Below are 21391 nucleotides of genomic sequence, written 5' to 3'. Positions count from 1 at the left end.
TTTACTTTCTACTCTGTAATGGCATTATGTCTGATTCTCAGTTGCCATGGATGGTTCTTGTCCAGAGCTGGCGAAAATGATATGACCTAATCTACTTCTGTGATTGTCTGGAGACAATTCGTCATGATAATGCAAATCCTGGAGTTAAACTGAGACGCCAGAGTTCCTCAACACTCATCCCATACTAAGATCTGTCCACTCAGCTGGAATGGTCTCCGCTCTTAACCCCCTTAGAAGGGCACACAATAAATGGTACATTCAGGTGAATAATCATGACAGAAAGTGAGAGACCTTATTCGCTGCCATAGGCAAAATGAATCCACCCCAGTTTAAGAAAACATCTTCTCATCAGTCCAATCAAGTGTAAATCATTGTTCATACCAATTTTCTCTGACTTGATCCATTGCTCCTTGTCTCAACTCTCTCAATTGTCTCTTTCATGGATGATTAATTTTGAAGTCTCGAGTGTTTTCATTTCTTTCCCTAGCATTTGGACGGGACGGTACTCAACTACTCGAGCTAGTTGTTCGCAATATCCTTAATCTAATCAAAATAATGCCATTCACATCTGCATTAGAGATTCCTGAGGAATCATTACATTATAACATGACCCTAGGAGTCTTGTAGAGCTTGAGCAATCATTTCAAAGTTCGAAAAAGCCGTTCGTTCTTTTCCTTTTTTCAGTAGATTAGATATTCATCACCGTTTCGTGATGCATAGAAAAATATGGCAATGGAATGTGGGTGGGACATACAATGCCCATAGGACAAATATGGTTTCGCCATAACTCTTCCGCCTAATGAAAGCTGGCCATAGCTTGGTGATAACTGGTGGTATCCATGGATGGTTCAGCAAGAAGTGGACCTTCTGTTGTTGGAGGTTACTCAACATTGAATAGCAACCGAACATGATTTCAAGAATCGTACTGGAAAATGTTCTGCTATTACTACACATTTCCCACCGTTTCTTTATGAGTCCCTCTTCGACTTCTTTTCAACTTGAAAAACGAATTCCTCTGACAACATTTTAGGGATTTAGGGTTCATTAGCTCAAGCTTAAAATCCACCATCCCCAAACTATTGAAAAAAAAAAAAAACAGAGACGATTCCATCCTTTATCTCCATACTTTCCCTCTACCTTTACCTTCCGTCCTAACCTAAGTTTTAACTTTTAACCCTAACAGACAATCATGGAGCACATCATATGAGGACAACCCCCCACCCCCATATCCCTCCAACGTCCCCCATATCCCTCCAACGTCATGTTCATAATAAAATCTAAGCACATGGTATTGTTTTTATTTTTATTTTTTTTTGTCACTGTCTTTGATCAAACCAATATGACCTGGTCCATGTTGGCATGCATAATAGAGGACCAAATCTTCCATCAATATAGCATGTTTGCTAACGCGATATAAATTATGTTTTTTTAAAATAAAATAATTTTTAAAAAATAAAAAAATATCATTTTAATATATTTTTAAATAAAAAATATTTTAAACCATAATACACGATCAAACACACCGTTTAAACAGTCCCACTAGAAAACATTTGAGATGAATTGACTGAAGGGAAGATGTAAACTCCAAAGTGGATGGGTCCATGTATAATCTGCCTTGTTATACCAATTGAGGCCGCCGGGGAAGGAAAAAAAGAGGGCTCATGGGGCAAATTGTGGTGGGCAAGTGGGGCATTTCCTGTGGCTGTGGGTTGGTGTCCCTTCGCTTGTAGGACTTTAAATCTCCATCTTCCCTTTATTTATGGCTTCCAAAATTGTGCTTTAGCCTTTACTTTAGGGATGGCTACTGGTAGTGCCAAATGCCAAAACCAAATCTCTGTAATTAGATTTATTTTTCATTATTATTAAATCCAGGGTACTAAATAAATTTTAAAACTTATTAATTTGATTTTAAATAAGCTAGGTGCTAGCCTGAATTTTCAAGTCTAGCAATGCCTGATTTTTTTTTAATTTTACATTTTTTTTAATGAAAATCATACTTTTATATGTGTTTCTTTAAATAATTTTTTAATTCATATTTAAATTAATACACCTTCTCTCTAAATTATATTTTTTAAATTTAGCTTTTTTTAAACCATGGTTGTTTTTAATTATTTTGTATGTATTTAATTTTTTAAAAAATTATTCTAATTCATTTATGTTTTTTTATATTTTATATAATTAAAATTTATGTTTAGAATAACATTTCTCTATATAAATTTTTTTAAAAAATCCAATCTAATTTATGTATCAAAATTGATTAAATTCTGAATTAACCTATCAATTCGGTTAAGTTTAATACATATTTATTTGGTTCAAAACCTTCCAAATACCTTGTTAAAATCATGTTACAATGTCGGTGCATAAACATTGATCTAAAACACAACTACATTTATAAAAATAAATAAATAAATAAATAAATTTCTTCACTACCAACAATGGCAATCACAAAGTAAGAAGACGAGAAGTCGTCTTTGAGAGTGATATCACAATTAATAGCAATGGCTTCAAATCTCCATCCTTGTAGATGTCACGTCTCAATGGTTGTACGTATTGTGTCATGTTACCCTCGTGATGTTACCGTCGTCGTTTGATTTTCTTTTTCATGATTAAGATTTGAGATGTTGGATTACAGCAAGAACAAATAATTTATCATTCCCTTCTTCTTCTTCATTACTTACACAATAAAAAAAAAAAAATTAGGGTTCTTCGTGTATTTATATTTTGGGTGAAGGAGTGAACACTTTGCTTTATTTTCATAATTCAAGAAATTGGGCAGTTTTAGTGAGTATTTGTTTGTGAGTTATAACATGCTTTTCAGATTATTATTTTTTTGTATGAAATTGATAATTTTTAGATTTTTTTTTAGTAATTTTAATGTGTTTATGTTAAAACTAAAAAAAAATTTAAAAATTATTTTAATATATTTTAAATTAAAAATATTTTTATCCCCCGTCTAAAGAGGATGTAATCATAAATGAGATTATGTTATCTTAATTATTTTCGATTGCAAAAGAAGTAGATAATAATGAACAAATAAGTAAATTTTCAAATTTTCAATATATTTATATATTATAATATTTAATTATTAAAAATTTAAATATATTTTTAATTAAAAAACACAGTGGATGAATTATCAAACACACAAATACATAGTTTTCTATGCATTTTCAATCCAATATCTTAATTATGTGATCCAAATCCAACGCTGACTCTGCCTTGACCTCATTAATTTCCCTAATAATAATTAATGAAAACCAATGCATTGGGATAAGCCCAGATGCAATCAGATATTTTCCTTCTTTTTCCTAATATTTTTCTACTTCTGCATTTATTATCCCATCGGTGTGTGTGTGTCTGTGTGTAGAATTTGGAAGGCTTACAGCAGAGTGTCTGTGAGAGGATCCTCCTTGCTTCTCCAGCTCACTGTGATCCTCCTTGCTTCTCCAGCTCACTGCGCTGAGTTTCTCGAGCTCACATGCATGCTGCTGCATAGACAGATCCACAAATAATTGATAAGTTCCAACCAAGCAAGCAGAAAATAAACCAAAATATGGGATGCTTTTATTTTTTCTTATTATACTCTCAAATGACTTGTCATTTGAGCATTTATATTATGAAAAATGAAGAGGTGGGTTGAGTTCTATTTCATTTCGAATTTGAATTCTGAAATAATTTGTAAAAAAATATTTTTTATATATAAACAACATGTTTAAAATCCAATTAAATTCATGGAAAGTTACAAACCTCACTATGAAATAGTGCACCAACACGTCTTTACCAACATTATCAAGACTTTAGGCTATCCGAACACATGCTTCGTGCAAAGGTTGAATTCTCTCTAGAAAACATTTTCATTTTCTTAGTATAGGGTTTTTATTTTTAACTATATGTATTCTTTCAGAGCAGTCTGGGCTAATGAAGCATGGAGATTATATTGGAATTGGGACCTCAAAGAAACTTGAACATTTATTACTTGGATCAGATTCATGATAATTTATTTATCATATTACACACACAATCAAGGGAAAAAATAAATTAATTTTACTAAATTTCAAAGGAACAACATTAGATATATCCGTGTTTGGTTATTATTCTATGATAAAAAAAAATGTATACAATGATGATAGAAATATATTTGATTAGAAAAATAAATATGAAATAATTTATTTGTCTAGGCTATCTACATTTTTTTTTATCCCACGATAATAATTAAAGGTTAATTTGTGATTGCTTAACAATGTGTCAAAAAATTAGTGCATAATGTCGATGGCATTTTGGATCAAGCACTAACGCTAAAGACAAAGAAATCTACTGAGAGAGTTTATTTATCGGCAAAGAAGCCACAAGAGAAAACGGGCTGTGTAAGTTGTTGGCTGGCATTATTGAATCTTCCAAAGGCCAAGGTTCTTCAAAATCAAAAAAAAAAAAAAAAGAATTGTGAAAGAGGAGAGAAAAGAGTTCTTGACCTTCTCTATAAGCAAAGTTGACAATTTTTTTACCCCTCGATAATTAATGCTAGACATTTTGTCCATTTAGCAAGTTTAGAATAAATTAGTGTAATTGATTAATTTTATAGACCACCATCGAAACCTAGTTCAACCCTATAAATTTGATTACCAATCTCAATACTTGATTCACTAAACTAAATAGAAATAAGTAAAATTACCATAAAAAAATATTTTTTCTAAACTAAACATGAAGTAAAAAAAACTAAGAAAAATAATTTTTCCATAAATAAATTCAAAATGTGGAACCAAAACCCTAATCTATTATCTGTTGAGTTTTCTGAGTAGATCTGGCTTGGAGGTGGGTGGCATTTGATTATTGTTGGGTCCTCAATACTGTATTGATAAGCCCAAAAACTCCTATTAACTACCCTAACAACATGTTATTTCTCAAATGTCAAAGCCCTTTAATATGCCTTCAAAATTGTTCGCAAAGATAACAAACATAACATGTCTTAGATCTACTGCGGTAAAATGCTTTGATATCTCGATACCAAATGTTATTTCATTTATGCCAAGTCATTAGTATGATTGTTAATAAATTTACCTCATTGTCTCAATATGTGAAGTTGTTAGTATAGGGTTTGCATATAGATAAAAGGAAAAAAAAAATACTCCTTTATCTTATCCTAGTCACTGATTCTCAATTTTCCTTGTCTCTTTCATGATCTCTTTAATTACTTTCATTGGGCAGAAGATCGATCCTTCAATATAATCATAATCAATTTCAACCTCATTTGTTCTGGAACCTTTTTATAGTAAAAAACTTGTTCAATCAATTAATGAAATCTTCTTCCCGTACAGTTCCTGCAAATTCAGGGATTTTGATATTAAATTCAAAATCTCAAGCTCTTTTTTTTTTTTGTCAATAAATAGGATTTCTACTTTACTCTTTCTTCTGAATGGATTCATGGTGCTGCCCAGCGATCCATGATCACTTTCCTCCTTACTCTGTTCCTATAGGTCTCTATATTCTAACGAACGAGTAAACATTGTGATCTGCCTCTATATATCTTCTATCACAAGCCCCTGGACATTTCTTTGCAAGGGGAGAACCCCCTCATCACTTCATTGACTATGCCTTACTCTGCAACCTCTTTCTACCATAGTTGTTAGCAACACATAACAAGCAAAAACATATCCACGGGATTGCAACATACAACGAGCAATAACCCTAGATTGTTGGACTCTAATACCAACACAGATAGAAACATAAACAATAGAACAATAGTAAGAGAAAACAAATTAATAGATGAAATAATGTAGAACACAAGAATCTTAATTCATAGTTTTTTTGCTTAAGAGAAAACTCTATCATGGTCTACCTTTTAAGAGGTTTACAACACCCTAAATAAACCAAAAAACCAACCTAAACAAACTAAGAAACCTAAAAATAAAGGAAAAATAATAAAAATCCTAAACAAATTAGGAAAAAAAAAATTATCAATTGTAATACTTGATTTCCTAAACTAAATAGAAAAAAGTAAAAGCACCATAAAAATATATTTTCCTCAACTAAATAAGAAATAATAATAACTAAGAAAAATAATTTTATTCTAAAAATCCTCTTGCATCACCTTGTAAGTTGTAAGTGTGTATTTAATAAAGCAGTCAAATATTATATAAAAAAAATACTTCAAAAAATCCTTCAAAAAATCCTTCATTAAATGTTTTACATATAAAATCACTTAAAATATATTTTAAAAGATAATCAAACCATAATTTTAAAATCTAATTTTGAGATCGATTTGGGACAAGGCTCAAGTTACATGTTAGAAAGATGAATCCAAATTGACCTAGTTTTTTTAAAAATAAAGATAAAATGATGTTGTTTTGACCTGATTTTTTTTAAATCAATAGGTTTTTTTTACCAAGTTCTACCTGAATAAATCATATTACATATCAAAATGTATTTTTTACTAGATTAAATCATGTCAATTTCTTTTTATTTTATTTCAACTTGAACTTATTCAAGCTCTAGGTTATTCAAGTTTTGAGTTAACTACTCATAAATTTAGTCTGAGTTTTGTAACACCACTCAAACCGGAAACACCAAACATTATCTACATTATTTGAAAAAACAACATTTAAAAAAACTCTCAAATCATAGTAATAATAAACGCAACCTAAATCGTAGCAAAGATCTAATGGCTACTTCTCCAAGCTTCAAAGATGACACCTAGAAAGGCACTTGATCATTACATTGGCTAATTAATGCATAAATTCTTACTGACAGTAAAAAGAACCATGATTATTATTAATTAATAAAATAAATGCAAAAATTAATCTTCCAAGATTCCTCCATTTGATTGCTTTCCTTTTCTATTATTCCTACAACTCTATTATTCCTTCAACTTTATCGCATTATTTAATCTCAACTAAGACCCCACAAACCATAATAATACAAAAATAATCCATAAAACCAACCCTTTAATTACCATCCTCCTAGTTTACATCTCCACGCTGCTGCTTTTAACATTAAAAAAATGTTTAAGCAACTTGATTTTTTTTTTAAATTGTCATTACATTTAGTTTAATAAATTAATCTTAAAATTTTTAAATTGAATTTTTTACGTAATCTAAATTTAAAATTAATCATGTAAAAATTATCTTAATATAACTTAATTAAATTTGAAGAATTTAATATATTAAATGATGTGATGAAAAAAAAAAAGGGGGACGAAAAATATATAAAAAAAACACCCACTTCCTTCACTATTATTACAAGGAGGTGCGTTGCACCCAATATTTTTAATATATAAATTATAATGTGCTTTCTGTACTTTAATATTCTCTAAAATAAAAAGAATTCTAAAAAATAAATATGGACAAAAGGGGATGATGACCTCATTTCTTGGATTCCTTTCCTTGGAAGATATGGTGAGGAAAAGACATTCCTACCCCTTAGGATGCAACTTGTAGGCTATTAATGAAGGGTGAGATGGGCAATTTGCTGGTGTCCCAAGCCACTTGTGTTTCTCTCTTGATTTTATTCACTTGAATTACTTGTGTTGTGTTCTTTTATACAAAATAGTGAGGGACCAAACAAAATGTTAGAACAGAAGAAGAATATTCTCCTCTCTCATTTCTTCTTCTTCTCATAACCGACATGTTCTTACCTTCATTTTTCTTTTATTATGATTAAATTAAGTTAGTTTATTGAGAATTTAGGGTAATTTAATTTCCCTTTTCTTTCATTTTCCCCATGCCAATTTCTACTCATCAAAATTAATTTGTTTTCCAATTATATCTTTTAATCATCTTTGAATTGAAAAAATGTATTAGTTAGTTGATTTAAATGTTTGGAAATACCTTTTGTTACTCAAGAAATTTAAGTTTCCTTGTTTGGTTAATTTATTTTAGAGTAAGTATCTTTTTTCAAAATTATATTTTAAAAATCTAATTCTTGAGTTAGAAAAGCAAACACATTTTCTATATTATATTTAATTAATCTAATTTTATTTACTTTCATTACAGATTTTATAACATGTAACCCAATTATTTAAAGTGGTAGTGATTAACATTTATGTATGCATTGGTATAGAATAAAATAAAATAGAAAGAATCTTAATGTCTAAACAAATTTCTATAATCAGTGAACATGCTTAATTAGGCATGGAAATTTCCATGTTCTTACGTCAAAATTTAGTCAACACAGCGTCACACCCTGAAACCTTTCATCTAGATTTTCACAAGTTTACTTCCTAGTCAACCGATGTTTACTTTCTAGTCCAAGGTGCTGTGTCTTTATTCTTTAATGTACTAATGATTTATGCAGATCCCATAAAAAAGATTGGAGAAATAAATGGTGGTGGTAAAAAATTTTGAACAGTTAAAGGCTAAGGTTGTATGGTTTTATCATGGGCTTTGGTTTTAGAATATTCGACAAATTCACATGGTGTAAGGGTTCTTACAGCTGCAACAACAGATACCTTTCCTCGTAATATTTCTTTGCCATGCTGGATCTCTTGGTAGTGTGCGTCTTTAAGTGAAGAGGATACAAGGAACATCTCTTTCACTCCTTTCCTTTTGCCTTTTCTTGCCACATTGTACTTAGCTTGACTGGCTAGCTTTAAAGTTGAGTTCTTTTTGTGTTCTTTGATCGGGGAAGGGTAGGGATCTAGTTTTCTAGGTTTAATATGGCTGGTTCTGAAATGGGGGTCTCTTGTTTCTTGGTTTTGGGATCTGAGTGTTGAATTTTTGTTAAAAAGACTGGAGCTTTTGAGGATTTTGGTTTCTTGGGATTTTTTTTTTATTTTTTTGGTTTTTTGTTGTCTGTGAATTTGTGTTGTAGATAGAGAAGAAAAATGGCTCCAGGATTGGATTTTTCAGATTGGTGGGGAAAAGACAGAAAGAAGGGATCACCTGTGGTAGTGAAAATGGAGAATCCTAACTATTCTGTCGTGGAAATCAATGGTCCAGATTCTGCATTTAGGCCAGTTGAGAAGAGCAGAGGCAAGAATGCTAAGCAAGTCACATGGGTTTTGCTCCTCAAGGCTCATAGAGCTGTTGGTTGTGTTGCTTGGTTAGCTACTGTCTTTTGGGCCTTGCTAGGGACTATCAAGAAGAGGCTGATCTTTAGACAAGGTGTTGCAGTGGCTACCGAGAAGTTAGGCAAAGGGAAATTGGTACTTAAAATCATTAGAGTGTTTTTAGTGACCTCTCTGGCAATTTTGGCTTTTGAAGTGCTTGCTTATTTGAAAGGTTGGCGTTATTTTGAGAGTGCTAATTTGCATATCCCAAGTACCTTGGATTTGCAAGGCTTGCTTCACATGGTTTATGTTGCTTGGTTAACATTCAGGGCTGATTACATTGCGCCAGTAATTCAAGTTCTCTCTCAATTCTGTGTTGTTTTATTCCTTATTCAATCTGTAGATCGTTTGGTACTTTGTTTGGGTTGCTTTTGGATTAAATACAAGAAGATTAAGCCAAGGATTGATGGGGATCCGTTCAAGTCAGATGATGTTGAGGCACCAGGCTATGAGTATCCCATGGTTCTTGTACAAATCCCAATGTGTAACGAAAGAGAGGTAATGCACTAAACTTTGTCTCCTTTTTGTTTTGCTTTCTTGTGCTTGCCTTCCATCGCTGCGTGTTGCTTTTAGCTTGCGGCTAAATCTGTGACTGGGAATTATTTTCTGCATTCAAAGATTTAGGGGACATGTTAATTAATTTAAGCAGTTGAAATGACAAAAATATAGCAAAATTTTCAGAGATTCGAAAAATGATAATTGTGAAGTAGAGAATTTTTCTTTGAATGATTAGATGTTCCAATAGCTGATATATATATATATATATATTTTAATTTCTAGTCGTCAAATAGTTTCGTGATTTATTTGTATTTTGAAGAATTCGATGACTAAGTTAGGTGCCATTTAAATAATTTTGGATTGTATCTAGCAATCGAAAAAATAATAGAAAATATATGTCATGATGATTGGATCTGTTATTTTAGATCAATATCAAACTAGGAAGTATCAGACTTTAGATGATTATTAATAGGGACATCTAGGATTCGCATACGATATAAGTGGTGGCAATGTCAAAATCCCTACATAGTCCTTGATATGCTTTCTGTATGCAGGTATATGAGCAGTCTATCTCTGCAGTTTGCCAAATGGATTGGCCAAAGGATCGCATACTGATTCAAGTTCTTGATGATTCTAATGATGAGAGTATCCAATGGTTAATTAAGGCAGAGGTTACTAAGTGGAACCAAAAAGGTGTCAATATAATCTATAGGCATCGCTTGATTAGAACAGGTTACAAAGCTGGAAATCTCAAGTCTGCTATGAGCTGTGATTATGTAAAGGATTATGAGTTTGTTGCGATTTTTGATGCTGATTTCCAGCCCAATCCAGACTTCCTTAAGCTGACGGTGCCGCATTTCAAGGTAGATAAAGACAAAAGAATCTCATTTCAGTGAACTGTTTGCTGTCCAAAATGTTTTTGTGAGTTAATCCACTTGTCTGTCTTACCTTGTGTTGCAGAACAATCCTGAACTAGGGCTGGTTCAAGCCAGATGGGCATTTGTGAACAAGGATGAGAATTTATTGACTCGTCTCCAAAACATCAATTTGTGTTTTCACTTTGAGGTTGAACAACAAGTTAATGGAGCATTCCTAAATTTCTTTGGTTTCAATGGAACTGCTGGTGTTTGGAGAATCAAAGCCCTTGAAGAGTCTGGCGGATGGCTTGAAAGGACAACTGTAGAGGACATGGACATAGCTGTCCGTGCACATCTTAATGGTTGGAAATTCATCTTCCTTAATGACGTGAAGGTACTCTTGTGCTACTATCAAGCTATATCCATCGCTTCCATTGCATTAGTAAATATAGTTTGGTAGGATCAAGATGAACAAATACAGAGCTTCTTTCAGGATCATTCCATTTCATTTTAAAGCAATCTAAAATTTTAGTATGTAAGATTGATGACAAGAAAACAGGTCCATACTTTCCTTCCTCGTAAATTTTGGACAAGTCCTAACAACATGAATTATATGTGTAACCTTTCAGGTCCTCTGTGAAGTTCCTGAGTCCTATGAAGCTTACAGGAAGCAGCAACATCGTTGGCATTCTGGTCCTATGCAACTTTTCCGCTTGTGTCTTCCAGCAATTATAACCTCTAAGGTGCTTTTGATCCCATTTGTGCTTCCTGTAATATAAATTCCACACTGATTTAACTTTACTAAGGGTTTTCCATGTTTTCAATCTTGCAGATAGCATTATGGAAGAAAGCAAACTTAATATTCCTATTTTTTCTATTGAGAAAACTTATCCTTCCTTTCTATTCCTTCACACTGTTCTGCATAATTCTTCCTTTAACAATGTTTGTACCCGAGGCTGAGCTTCCTATGTGGGTTATTTGCTATGTGCCTGTCTTGATGTCATTCCTGAACATTCTTCCTGCCCCAAAATCCTTCCCTTTCATTGTTCCTTACCTGCTCTTTGAAAACACCATGTCAGTTACCAAATTCAATGCCATGGTTTCTGGTTTATTTCAGTTGGGTAGCTCTTATGAGTGGGTTGTCACCAAGAAGGCTGGTAGGTCATCAGAATCTGACTTGCTGGCTGCTGCTGAGAGGGACTCAAAGACAATGAACCAACCACAGATATGCAGAGGAGCTTCGGAGACCGAGCTTGAACTGTTAAACCAATTGAAGGAACAAAAAGAAACAGCTCCTAAACCCGTAAAGAAAGTGAACAAGATTTACAGGAAAGAGCTTGCTCTAGCTTTCCTCCTACTCACAGCTTCTGTCAGGAGCTTGTTATCAGCCCAGGGAGTCCACTTTTACTTCCTTCTCTTCCAAGGTGTGACCTTCCTTGTTGTTGGTCTTGATCTGATTGGAGAGCAAATAAGCTAAGCGTGAATGAAAGCAAGATAGAGTGTAATACATTTCCGCTCGGGTTCAGATAATCTATCAATAGCCTACTGGAATCGACCATGCAAATGATGGTGAAGGGTAACCTTCAATTCAATAAAATGGAAGTCATTTTCTACGTGATTTGAAAGCTTATAGGATTATCTATTCAGAAATCACTCTCCATACTGTGGTCATATTTCCTTTTATTTTTATTTTTTTTCACATAGGATATTGGTCATTGTTAGTTTTCCTCAGGCATCGAATTGTTGTTGGTTGTTATAGGTAGGATATTAGGTTTCATTTTTTCTTTTACAGTTGACTTGTATTCTTGCTTGGGTGTGATTTAGCAGCATTTAAGGTTCAAGCCATATTTGCTCTTGTAAAGTCTAGAAGTTTGAGTGAGATCAAAGCATTACCTTGCCTGATGCTTCTGGTGTTCAGATTTTATCTTTATAGTGTGTGACATGTAAAAGAATTACTATATGTACATTTTCACATATCCCTCTCCTCATATTCCTTTTGTTCCCTGTTTGGAATCTGTTCCTCTGAGTGTGCATGCATGTGCACATGTATGGCTGGATTTCTTATTTTAACAGGAGGTCAAAAGAAAGTGTCGGCAGCGAAAATGACTAAACAAGTTGAGCCTTTGTAGCTAATATCAGATGGCCAAGGTGATGAGGTTATGGTTCACACACACATCACTCTTCAAATTAGGTTGGGGGGGGGGGGCAAGTGATCTTTCCTGGGCATATATTGATTATGGATTCTGTATGTCGTGCTGTTGGTGGGGGTGTAGTTAGGACAAACTCGCTACTTTCTCTGGTCCACGCCATTAAAATATTTGTCTTGAGAAGACAATCAGAAAAATCTTTTGATTTGACCACCCACCCGTTTCATGGCCTTTCACTTTCATTTTTTTGGCATCACATCTGCAGCTGGCACTGTGCTGGGTTACTAGTGGGATTAGCTTGGTAATACGTAGGCAAGTCCAAGTATTTCTGCCTGTCCTAACATGTTTTGGATATGACCAAGTCCATTTTACTAGGTCTTGCATGGAGGATTATGGAGGTGTGGATGATATGTCATTGTTTTCATCTTCAATTACAAGAGTCAAGTCTGTCTGCAATTGAAAGAGGCCAGGACTTCAAAACTGAACTCACTGTTTAACGGGCCTTTTTTGAGTTTGAAAATGCTTCTGCTTATGCACATATGTTGAAGATTCTACCCAGTCCTGCAGTAAGACTTGCTAGTCTCAACTCCAGCAAAGGCCATTCATCCTCTTGAAATATGATTATCCTGATAAAATTTATGGTGGAGCTCAATACCATTTCAGCAAGAAAATCCAAGGCAATAATGTGTTAATCTTTACCTAATTGACAATAACAAAACTCTACGTTAATCAAGACCTGCTACATGTATACCTATAGACTAATGGATATCATAGAAATGACATGCAACCTGCACCTTTTACATCCACTTGGCTTCCAGCTACCTAAGAATCAATGCAGTCATCCCTTAGTGCTTAAGCATTTATGATGTGCATCATTTAAATTAATATCTCTTCGGGATTAATCTTTTGGCTTCCGTAAGAGCTTTTACCCATGGATAGTTGGCTGTTGGATGTGAACTGTGGTCGAACTAGTCATCGTCTGGTTCTGTTGAAAAATCTGGCTCTTCAGGTTTTTGCAACATGGGCATGTCAACTTTCTTGACTTTCTGAGCCCCTCTTCTTGTGTTTGCAGCAAATCTTGAAGCCAGTATTGTGACACCAAGGTGCTGTTTTGCTTGAGAAGAAGTTGAAGATGCAAAACTAGTTTCAGCCTCCTCTTGTGTTGTTTCGTCATCAGCTGTTTGCCCATCAACAGAAAGTGAGAAGGATTCTGACATGCTCAAGCTCTTTGCCATCATTCTCTTCTTGTGCCGACGCCAAGCAGCCTGAATGAAGCAGGTAGCCCATGTTCTCCAATGGTAAGAGTAGAAACGGAAGGTATGTTGTAGCTTCTTGCTATGGAGACGTCTAAACTGATTGGCGACGAACTTGAGGCCTTCGGCTTGCAATGCAAATGCTTCCACTTCTTCTAGAGCTCTCACTGTCCTTGTGGAAGATGGTAAGTTGAGAGTAGATTTTGGGAGCAATGCCCAGGCAAGCAGCTCCTCACCGCAAAAGTCGCCAGGTCTCAAAATAATTGAATTGAAGAAACCAGTTCGTCCTCCATTTGTAGTTGAGCTCTCTAGCTTTCCCCTGATAATAAAAAGCATCTCTGTGACTGGATCACCTTCTCGAACTATATAGGTTCCTTGAGTACTCAAGGAGGACACTAAGCGCTCACATATTGCATCAAGTAGCTGACCATCCATCTGTGAGAAAAAAGGAACCTGCAAATAGGAAAAACATTAGCTAGAGCACAAAAGGAGCAGATAGATTTTAACATGCTTGATGGCAACACTAGGGGACTACTTACTCGTCTAACAAGGTCCAGGCATAGGTGGCGCTGGATGTCTCGACGAAGATCTGTAGGTAATGCACGCAAGATTGATTCTCCATCAACCCCTCTAGTTGCAAGCCACTTGTATTGAACAAACCGTCTGACACGTTCTCGTAGACTTTGAGGGAGTTGACGATGTCTCATCCACTCCTCTGTGTCTCGTCTCTTGAGCCTCCACTCCTCAAGTCTCACGGTGATAGATTGCAAGTATGTCTGTGCAAGAGAGAGCATGTCAAAAGAGCAATGCAAAGATTATTCTGGCCATCATTAAACATGATCTTGCTTTTATACTTCAGAGGAAATTCATCATAAAATTTCCAAGGAAAATAGTTTCTTGAGAATGAGCACGTGTCCAAGTCTTCTTCAACTAAACAGATCTCCAATGGGTTTTGTTTTCTTTCTTTTTTGTATCTGAGAAACATTTCAATTATAAACACACAGTCCAACAGAGGCCAAAAGATAGGCAACGGGGTGCCTCAAGTGGTCTACATTTACCTGCATATTTCCTATCAAATGGGAAAACAAAACCAGGCCCAAGATGGCAATGAGTATGGCAAATGCAGTTTCCCCAATAAATGTGCTTGTTGACAAACTCTGGCCATAGGAACTGAAAAATGGAACAAACAGAAAAGATATGTAAGAAAGTCCCTACAAAAATGTACTTCAGTTATGAAAACAACAGATGGAATCTATGTATCTGCAGATGTTAATTTGTAGCAATTGCATACCGAAGAAAGAAAATTCTCGCTTCAATATCATGCATCGATTCAAAGAAAATGTTAAAATGCAATCAGATGCTATCATTATCTTGAATGAACATTTGTACCTCAAGTTCTGCAAACCCCACCAAAGACAGTAGAAATACTTTTCAAGAAACTCAGAGGAAAGTACATTCTGGTTCAATGCATTTGCGAATATGCCGTAATCGAAAAAGGTTTTGTTGGATGGATTACATCTTGAAAATACAACAGTAGTGTTTTCCCATGACTTGCGATCAGCAAAGTTCAAAGTACCACAATCCAAGTAACGAGGCTTGCATGGTATAGGGCTCAATTCATGTTTGCAAGCAGATTTCCAGCATGTTGCATGGCGCTCAATCGACAACAAATACCAGGATGCCCCCAAGACCTACAAGATCAGAGGCCTAATCACTATAAAGCACCACCAGATGACCAAAAACAACAACAGGAGCATTTCGAGAGAGAAGCAAGTAGCCTCAAAGGGCATGTATGCTCTGATTTAAGGAGGCATTACATACATGACTAGCCAACATGTATAGCAGGAGATTATATGCAGCCCCAGCCCAGGCAGTCTTTGTGACTACTCCAGTAGCTTTAATGATCTCAGAACTCAATGGAAAAATCAGATATAATCTGGGAATATACTGGAGCAGAACAATCAGTACTATGGCATTGTTGGTATGATCAGCATGAGAGCTTCTAATTGCTGGTATTATAAACCATATCACAATCTGCCAAAAAAAGAACAATTTCATGTCATTTCCTCTTTAGCTTCAAAGGATAGACTTCAATAATGAAAAGATACTAAAAATCAAAGCAAGAAGAACTGTCATTTGCAAGTAATGGATGCTTAAAAAAAAATCAAACACCCTGCCATATCTAATCTGCATCTAAACCTTTTCCTTTACTCTCCTTTATTTATTTTATTCTTGTTATTTTCGTGGTTCTTAGGTGACAAGGTTGGAGCTCAAACTCGAGAACTCATCCCCCTCTTTGCAGAGGTGAATGCCACTGGGCGAAACACCAATTTGTAACAGCAGCTCAACCTCAAGAAGTGAAAGAGATGCAGGGAAAATTGAGGCAAAAGGGCAGCTGAAAATACAATAGCAACTCCAACCTCAAAAACCAAATGAAAATTTCAAGTTCATTCTCACAAGTATCTGTGATTTATAGGCAGAAGAGAAGAAAGAAATCACAGGCTAAGTTCTACATCTAATCCAATTAATAAAAGCAGAAAACAAAGTTAGGAATGCAAGTACCTGAGGAAGAGGTAATGCTGCAATAAGATCTATGAAGAAATCTGATCTCAAATATCTCCTTGCAATCAACTCAGGATCCATAACAAGTTCACCTCTCCCAAAAACTCTTGAACTAGGTGAGACATAAGCTGTCCTAAACTTTATTACAATATGAATTATGTAAAATAAATCAGCAAATGTTCTAAAACATGTCACTGTGATTCCTAAATTCAAATCAGTATCCATACAAGTTGACTTTCCATTGCTGATTACTGATGGAAGGTAAAAAAACAACGGATCAACAAAGAGTGCTGTTAAGCATGAGAAGAGGAAAACCCTGTTCCATTTCAAGATAACATCACTTCCTGGATCAAGAATCTTTTCTCTCCAATATGGTTCATGGTTATTCTCTGGAAATACCTTAAACCTTCCAAACTGAGGAACCTTGTCACTTGTGTTTCTGTCATTAATAATACCACCTTCAGTTTTCAAGAATGAAGCTGATGTCTTATGAACAGGCAATGTCTTGTCCAGGTTTTGACCATCATTAAACCTGTAAATTTCGAGAAGACCCTTCAATCAAATCATCAAAGAAAGCAGATGAGAGCCATAAAAGAAAAGAATATGTAAGTTAAGAGAGTAACCTCACAAGCTTCTCTTTCTTGAACTCCATGATTGCAAGTGCTAATCTTATAACATACTATACATTCAAGAAAGGCAAACAAAAGAGGGTTCTGCATCGCAAAATATTCCCTGAATTTTCCATTTCTCAACTGAAAGCAAGTCTTTCAAGAAATGAAGGTTGAACTCCAAGCTGCAAAAGATGAAAGGAAATATTTTGCAGGAAGAGGAGAAGAGAGACTTTAACTGGTGAAATGGCAAAGTGGGTGTTCAATGTGGTTAGCTTCCATTAAAAGCCTGACAGAAAACTAACAGTAAAAGAAAAGAAACACAGCTTAGATACACAGTTACTCTCTCTATTTCCTTTTCATGTTTTTTTAATGATCTAATAATATTTTCGAATCATCTTTCACGTATCAAAACTAATTTTTCTCTAATCACCTCTTAGATGTTCTCATACTGGAATCCTTAATCATTACATAGAGAGCATAGTTGCAAGACTCAACATGGGGGGTTGAGAGTTGAGAATTGGTGAGGTTAGCTTGTGCGGATCCATAGGCAAATTAACTATTATTATTATTATTATTTTTTTTATCAAAACAACATTATTCTTGTTTTAAAATAATGTCGATTTAGATTAAAAAAAAAAAGAATCGGACTTAAAAATAAAACTCAATTCAGGCAAAGCTTTAAATCTGCAAATGATCATATTAACCTGTGGCGGCCGGATCAAGTATTATAAACATGGTGGAAAGAAAACCCACTTCCCATCCAAACCATGTATCCAAAAATTCAGTTATTTTATATGCTTCGTTTTTCAACTTGTAAGAAAGTGGACTTGAACTCTACAGAGATAGCGGACGTGGAGGCATGACCAAATTAAAAAAAAAAAAAATTGTGTAAACATTACCTGTATACCAGACACCAAGAACGCAATAATCTTTTTTGTTGGCAGATTTCTCGGCCAAATATCTTCTATTTTATTAAAAATTTGTGTGGTTCAGGAGGTTATCGGGTGTAGATTTGATTTCTGTTTTTTTTTTCCTTTTCCTTTTTTTTTTTTGGTGAGTGTTAGAAGAATTGTATTCCAAATAATATTTTATAAAAATTATTATTTATATTTCGTTTAAATTATTTTGATATATTAATATTTAAAATAATATTATTTTAATTAACACAGATTCAATTTGAACCAAGTCTTGAGTTGACAAGTTATGAGCAAATCACGAGAAGGTGTAGTCGATTACATCTATGATAATCATGGGCACCTCCTGCAAACGCGTGGAGCCATTGCCTCTTGACAGACAAACCACAGCTTCCTAGTCTGCAGACTCTGCACCCCTTTGAATTTTCCTCCTTGGATAGCCATTGATGTCAAAATGTGGACTTCTTTTTGGATGCTGACCCAACCCTCTTCAATATTCAGCTAAATCCTTTTTGTTGAAGACCAAGAATCATACCTGTTTTCTCTGTTGGAAAAAAAATGGTGCATCCCTTTGACGGGGCAAAGACTAGAAATTCCAATTCTTATATTTTATTTTACATGAGTGCCAATGGCATAAACACTAAGATAAACATATTTAATGGATGGCTTGATTGTATTTCTTCTGTCTAATTATTGTGTAGGGTTTGCAAATCCCAGTGCTATCAATTTCTTCCACCCATAAAGAGGAGAGACTTATAGGCTAATTTGTTGATCTATTAATCCGTTCCTTGATTAGATTTTAAAACGATGTTGTTTTATTTTTAAAAAAAATATTAAAACACACTGTTTTAAATTGATCTAAATCAATAATTAAACCCAACTTGTGACTTGAATATTAGATCAAATCATGGATTGAATCATATTTAATAATTTTGCCAACAAGTTTTATGTATAAGAAATTGCAATAATAAAATATCATAAATTTTTTTAAAAAAATAACCTTGATGAACAAGAAGTGAAAAACTAGTTATTAAAACTAAAAACAAGTCTAATAAATAGGAGGCAGGATTTACAAGAAATCAAGTACCAAAAAAAAACTAGTCAAGAAACATAGTATTAACCTGTTTTTCTTGCCGGCCATGGAATCTGAAAACTAATGTAGAGTGTAGTTACTAAGATTATCAAATTAGCATCATGAACTGAAGATGTCAGAGGCCGGAGGCTGGGACTAGGACAAAACAGACTACAACATGTAGCTTTCACTACTAAAGTTTAATCCTAATGACTTGTGCTAAAATTTATATTTTCAGGTGGAATTATCATATTTATTTACCAGAAACTGAGCCCACACTTTCCATGTCAATTCGATCAAATCAATTCAATTTAAAATCATATAAATTTAACCAATAAAACTTGTTTATTAGTAAAAAAATGAGGTTAAAACTTACAAAATTATATTTTAAGGGTACATTTGTGAGCATGGTGCCCCGCATTAACAATCATACACTAAGTGTATGGTTGATAATATGAATGTTTTTTAATAAAAAATATATTAAAATAATTATTATTTTTATATTAATATATTAAAATTATTAAAAAAAATACCTACAAAACATAAATTTCAATAAAAAAAAACTTTAAAAAACAAGTTTAACTATAAAAATAAACACTCTCTGAGTTTCACTTTATGTAATATGCAAGAACTCAATTTTCCCCATTCATGTAGGTCAACATCTTAGATTATGAATCCTATTTCAACAAACACTTACGCTAAGACAGCTATGTGTATATCGAGGATTTATTTGATTTTCTAAAAGATATGGATCTTGAGTTTCTCGTCATCAAAGAAAAGGAAATCAAAACAATTTGAACCCTTTTAAGTGCCGTTTATATATATGATTCACGCATTCATGAAAATATTATATTCGTTGTGGAAAAAGCATTTAATAGAATTTATTCTTCTAAATGCATAGACAGTTAAAAAAAAAATGCTTTCTTAAAATTATTTTAATAAAAAACTTAGTTTCAATTAACGTTAAAACTGGGGAATATTATTACGTTCAACTCGTTGGCACACCAGATTTTGTGGTCATCTTGAGGCAATAATAATATTTTTAGTATGAAAATTTCGAATTTCGGGGATAGATACGAAGCCCAGAGACACGACATTGATGAATTGGGACTCACAAACAAAGCACATGCGGCCAATCAAGGCTTAAAGAGTGCCAGATTTATGCTCAGAGGGTCCTACATTAGCGATCTCTGCGGTGACTGGAACGTGCTTCTCGTTTTGCTGAGTTTCTGGAAGGTGGGCTGCTTAATGCATCATGCACCCATGTCAAATCTCTCATCTCATCACCCAGAAAAGACATCAAGAACAGTAAAACCATGAATTCAATTTCCATTTTAGCATACCCTCTTGACTTGAATGTGGATAGATTCGAATTCGATGAGAAAACACGGCAAATGAGTTTTTTTTCTGAATATTTTAGTTCTAGCTCGTAAGAAATCTAAACAAGAAAAGACCTAGTTTCGATGTAATTTAGTGTTTTCGTCGTAAGAAATAGACTGTAGGCTGCTGAGTTTTTTGAAATCTGCAGTGAAAAGCAACTATTTGTTAGATATTTGTTAGAGCTAGTGTTGAGGTTGATCTGTTGCTTTTTGAAGCAAGTGGAGTGGTAGTGATTGGCTCCTGAGAGAAAATGCAGTGATGTTATCACCATGGCTTGGAGTTTACTTCGAAGTTGACTCTGCTGTTTCATGGAAGTCATGGACTCTGACGAGGAGCCCAACAGGCATCCTGTACTCAATTTCGGCTGAAAGTGCATAGAAACAATCGCTGGATACTTAGAGCTGACATTATTGAAACAGATGCAATGTCACCACACGAATCCCGAATTTATGATCAGTAATATAAGAACGGTGTAATGAGAACACATCATTTATGCTTGGTCGGCAAGGCAAGTTTGTATATCACTACCCCTGCTCAAGGTTGTTAAAATCGCGATTTTAACACGGCACGGAAAGCTGCACACAAACTCGGATCGTAAAAACGGATCGTAAAATCGTAAAATCGTAAGGAATTTTAAAATACATAAAAAAAAAATTCATACTTCAAATAAAAATTTATACATAGTTCAAGCACCTTAAAAAACATGTTTCAAATAAAAATTCATACATATTTCAAGTTTTCAAATAAAAATTCATATATAATTCAAACATCTTAAAATACATAATTTAAATAAAAATCATACATAATTTAAAATAACTTTTCATTAACTAATAATTAACAAACTTAAAAAACAGCAATTATAAGAGTGTTTAAGCCTCTGTTTCAGGTCCCCTTGCTTCCTACTGCTGCCTTTTGGCATTGACCATACATGCCCTGTTACAACCTCTTCTTCCCTCTTCACTTTATACTGAGCAAGAAGGCCATTCAGCTGCCCATCGTATGAGCACTTCCGATCCCATGATTCACTGATAAAATCAGTAGCTCCCAGAACTTCAAGATC

At 34.1% G+C, this 21391-nt stretch overlaps 2 protein-coding genes across 3 annotated transcripts; one reads left to right on the top strand and one right to left on the bottom strand.

Moving 5' to 3' along the window:
• Positions 1-8037: 8037 nt before the first annotated feature.
• Positions 8038-12380, top strand: LOC133674417 (probable xyloglucan glycosyltransferase 5). Of its 2 annotated transcripts, XM_062095508.1 has the most exons (6): positions 8038-8445; positions 8800-9535; positions 10090-10398; positions 10496-10786; positions 11022-11135; positions 11225-12380. In XM_062095508.1, exons 2-6 carry the CDS (start codon positions 8813-8815, stop codon positions 11867-11869), a joined length of 2082 nt encoding a protein of 693 aa, XP_061951492.1. In that variant the 5' UTR covers positions 8038-8445; positions 8800-8812; the 3' UTR covers positions 11870-12380. The 2 variants fall into 2 exon arrangements, with proteins under 2 accessions (XP_061951492.1, XP_061951491.1); XM_062095507.1 differs by lacking the exon at positions 8038-8445 and having other exon boundaries at positions 8452-9535.
• A 780-nt stretch (positions 12381-13160) lies between these two features.
• On the bottom strand, positions 13161-18025 carry LOC133674571 (probable cyclic nucleotide-gated ion channel 14). The gene is made up of 8 exons (XM_062095760.1): positions 17865-18025; positions 16978-17147; positions 16355-16886; positions 15614-15826; positions 15182-15483; positions 14851-14962; positions 14332-14568; positions 13161-14245 (listed from the first exon to the last, which is right to left on the bottom strand). Exons 2-8 carry the CDS (start codon positions 17004-17006, stop codon positions 13508-13510), a joined length of 2163 nt encoding a protein of 720 aa, XP_061951744.1. The 5' UTR covers positions 17007-17147; positions 17865-18025; the 3' UTR covers positions 13161-13507.
• Positions 18026-21391: the final 3366 nt, after the last annotated feature.

The sequence above is a fragment of the Populus nigra genome, chromosome 15 (genome assembly GCF_951802175.1).
Source record: "Populus nigra chromosome 15, ddPopNigr1.1, whole genome shotgun sequence".
Taxonomy (NCBI): domain Eukaryota; kingdom Viridiplantae; phylum Streptophyta; class Magnoliopsida; order Malpighiales; family Salicaceae; genus Populus; species Populus nigra.
Note: the sequence above shows the minus strand (reverse complement) of the source record. Positions and strands in the feature narration are given on the sequence as shown.

Bases quoted from the DNA above. Each gene is read 5' to 3' on its own strand.
- LOC133674571 (XM_062095760.1), bottom strand. From the start codon at position 17,006: ATGGAGTTCAAGAAAGAGAAGCTTGTGAG. The intron at 14,963-15,181 runs GTACAAATGTTC...TCCATTTTTCAG, and splicing joins TGGGGTTTGCAGAACTTGAG to TTCCTATGGCCAGAGTTTGT. The intron at 14,246-14,331 runs GTAAGTAGTCCC...TCCTATTTGCAG, and splicing joins GCCTGGACCTTGTTAGACGA to GTTCCTTTTTTCTCACAGAT.
- LOC133674417 (XM_062095508.1), top strand. From the start codon at position 8,813: ATGGCTCCAGGATTGGATTTTTCAGATTGGTGGGGAAAAGACAGAAAG. The intron at 10,399-10,495 runs GTAGATAAAGAC...CTTGTGTTGCAG, and splicing joins TGACGGTGCCGCATTTCAAG to AACAATCCTGAACTAGGGCT. The intron at 10,787-11,021 runs GTACTCTTGTGC...GTAACCTTTCAG, and splicing joins TCTTCCTTAATGACGTGAAG to GTCCTCTGTGAAGTTCCTGA.